This window comes from Guillardia theta (genome assembly GCF_000315625.1).
Source record: "Guillardia theta CCMP2712 unplaced genomic scaffold GUITHscaffold_91, whole genome shotgun sequence".
Classification (NCBI taxonomy): Eukaryota; class Cryptophyceae; order Pyrenomonadales; family Geminigeraceae; genus Guillardia; species Guillardia theta.
Window position 1 is genome coordinate 215,251 of NW_005434583.1, and position 1,415 is coordinate 216,665.

Consider the following 1,415-nt stretch of genomic DNA (forward strand, 5'->3'; position numbering starts at 1 on the left):
TCACGCAAGGAGGAGAGGGTGGATCGGACTTGCTTTCTCGTCGATGTCCTGCAAGGGTCTCAGCGAGGGAGGAGGAGGAGCTGTCAACTCACTCGGGTAGCAAAGAGACTCAGGAGGTTGGAAGGGGACGGGACTGAAAAGTCAGGCTCTCCCCACTTGCATCTGGCACATTTGTTCACAACTACGATGATCATGATGTGATGGCAGCGGTGGTAATGGAAGAGCAGGAGCAGCAGGAGCAGCAGGAGCAGCAGCAGCAGCAGCAGCAGGAGCAGCAGCAGGAGCAGGAGCAGGAGCAGCAGGAGAACGAGCAGGAGGAGGAGGAGAAAGAGCAGGAGGAGATGTAGGAGAAGCAGGAGCAGCAGGATCTTTGTTCTTACGTGTCTCCTCTAACAACGGCCAGTGCGTTCACGACCGCAGAACTGGACGGATCGATTTCTGCTGCTCGTTCAAAGTGACGCAACGCTGGCACCTGAAGTATCGAAGATGAGATTGAGAGAGTCATTATCGAAACAAGATGTCAGAGAAGACGACCAAGGGCAAACCAGAAGCAAACAACATTGACATTCATCGGAAGAGAATGAGCAGATGATATCAGAAAGATGAGTGCAATGGAGGAATTCATCAAGAAGTCGATTCGATTATCAGAGGATTCAAGTGATACAATGACGACAAGAACAAGTCATAATTACAGAAAGATGACAACAAAAACATGACACAACACAGCCATGGCATCACAAACATCACACGAGTGACAGGACAAGGACGGAAGCATGTTTACATCTTCCATAAGGTCGCGATGCGCCACTGCAAGTTGAAAATGCGCGCTGAAGCTGTTGGGGTTCACCCGCAGAGCCCTGACAGCAGAACTTCAAAACCCCACCGTGTCAATTTCAAATCTCTCGGCCATACTTGGAATATGCCAGCTTCGCACAAGTGAAGTTTCTCAGCGCCTTGCAAGCATCGCCCTCCATCACCTTCAGCCGGGTCAAACGTCTCCAGGGAACTTCACCAGTCACCAGCATCTCCGCGCGAGGAGCCTGACGCGCGTTCGCCTCCTGTGCGTGTCTGCGCCCGCTCGTCAACTACAGACCGCTGAGCAGGTCGCGCTCACTTGAGCGCCTCCCCGTGTCTCCCTTGGTCGGAGAGGCTCTTGATCACGTTCTGACAGGCGGATCACCACAGGAAGCCCCTCCCTCTTCATCCCTCTCCTCTCCTCTCCTCTCCTCTCGAGTTCCATCTTCCATGGGGAGATAGGGGGGTTTTTGACGAGCTGCTTGTCCTCTTGGCTTGACGGAAATGCTGCCTCCATTGTGATCCTCTCCAGGTCTGGAAACTCCATCCACTCTCCCTCGGTCTCCTCCTGTCGCTGTGCTGTGCCGGTGGTGACCCGTTGACCAGCCGCTCTCATGGTC

The 1,415-nt window shown here is 53.8% G+C and overlaps 1 protein-coding gene across 1 annotated transcript in view; it reads right to left on the reverse strand.

The window, feature by feature from the left end:
* Positions 1–1,415, reverse strand: part of GUITHDRAFT_165393 (hypothetical protein) — a gene marked incomplete at its 3' end in the record, with an annotated part of 7,990 nt that continues 6,575 nt past the window's right edge. The window contains exons 30-36 of the mRNA XM_005824708.1: positions 1,115–1,164; positions 1,020–1,085; positions 913–977; positions 782–857; positions 381–472; positions 93–162; positions 1–48 (exon numbers count right to left, since the gene is read on the reverse strand). Of these exons, the coding sequence (XP_005824765.1) occupies positions 1–48; positions 93–162; positions 381–472; positions 782–857; positions 913–977; positions 1,020–1,085; positions 1,115–1,164 (467 nt within the window). The remainder of the gene's footprint in view (positions 49–92; positions 163–380; positions 473–781; positions 858–912; positions 978–1,019; positions 1,086–1,114; positions 1,165–1,415) is intronic.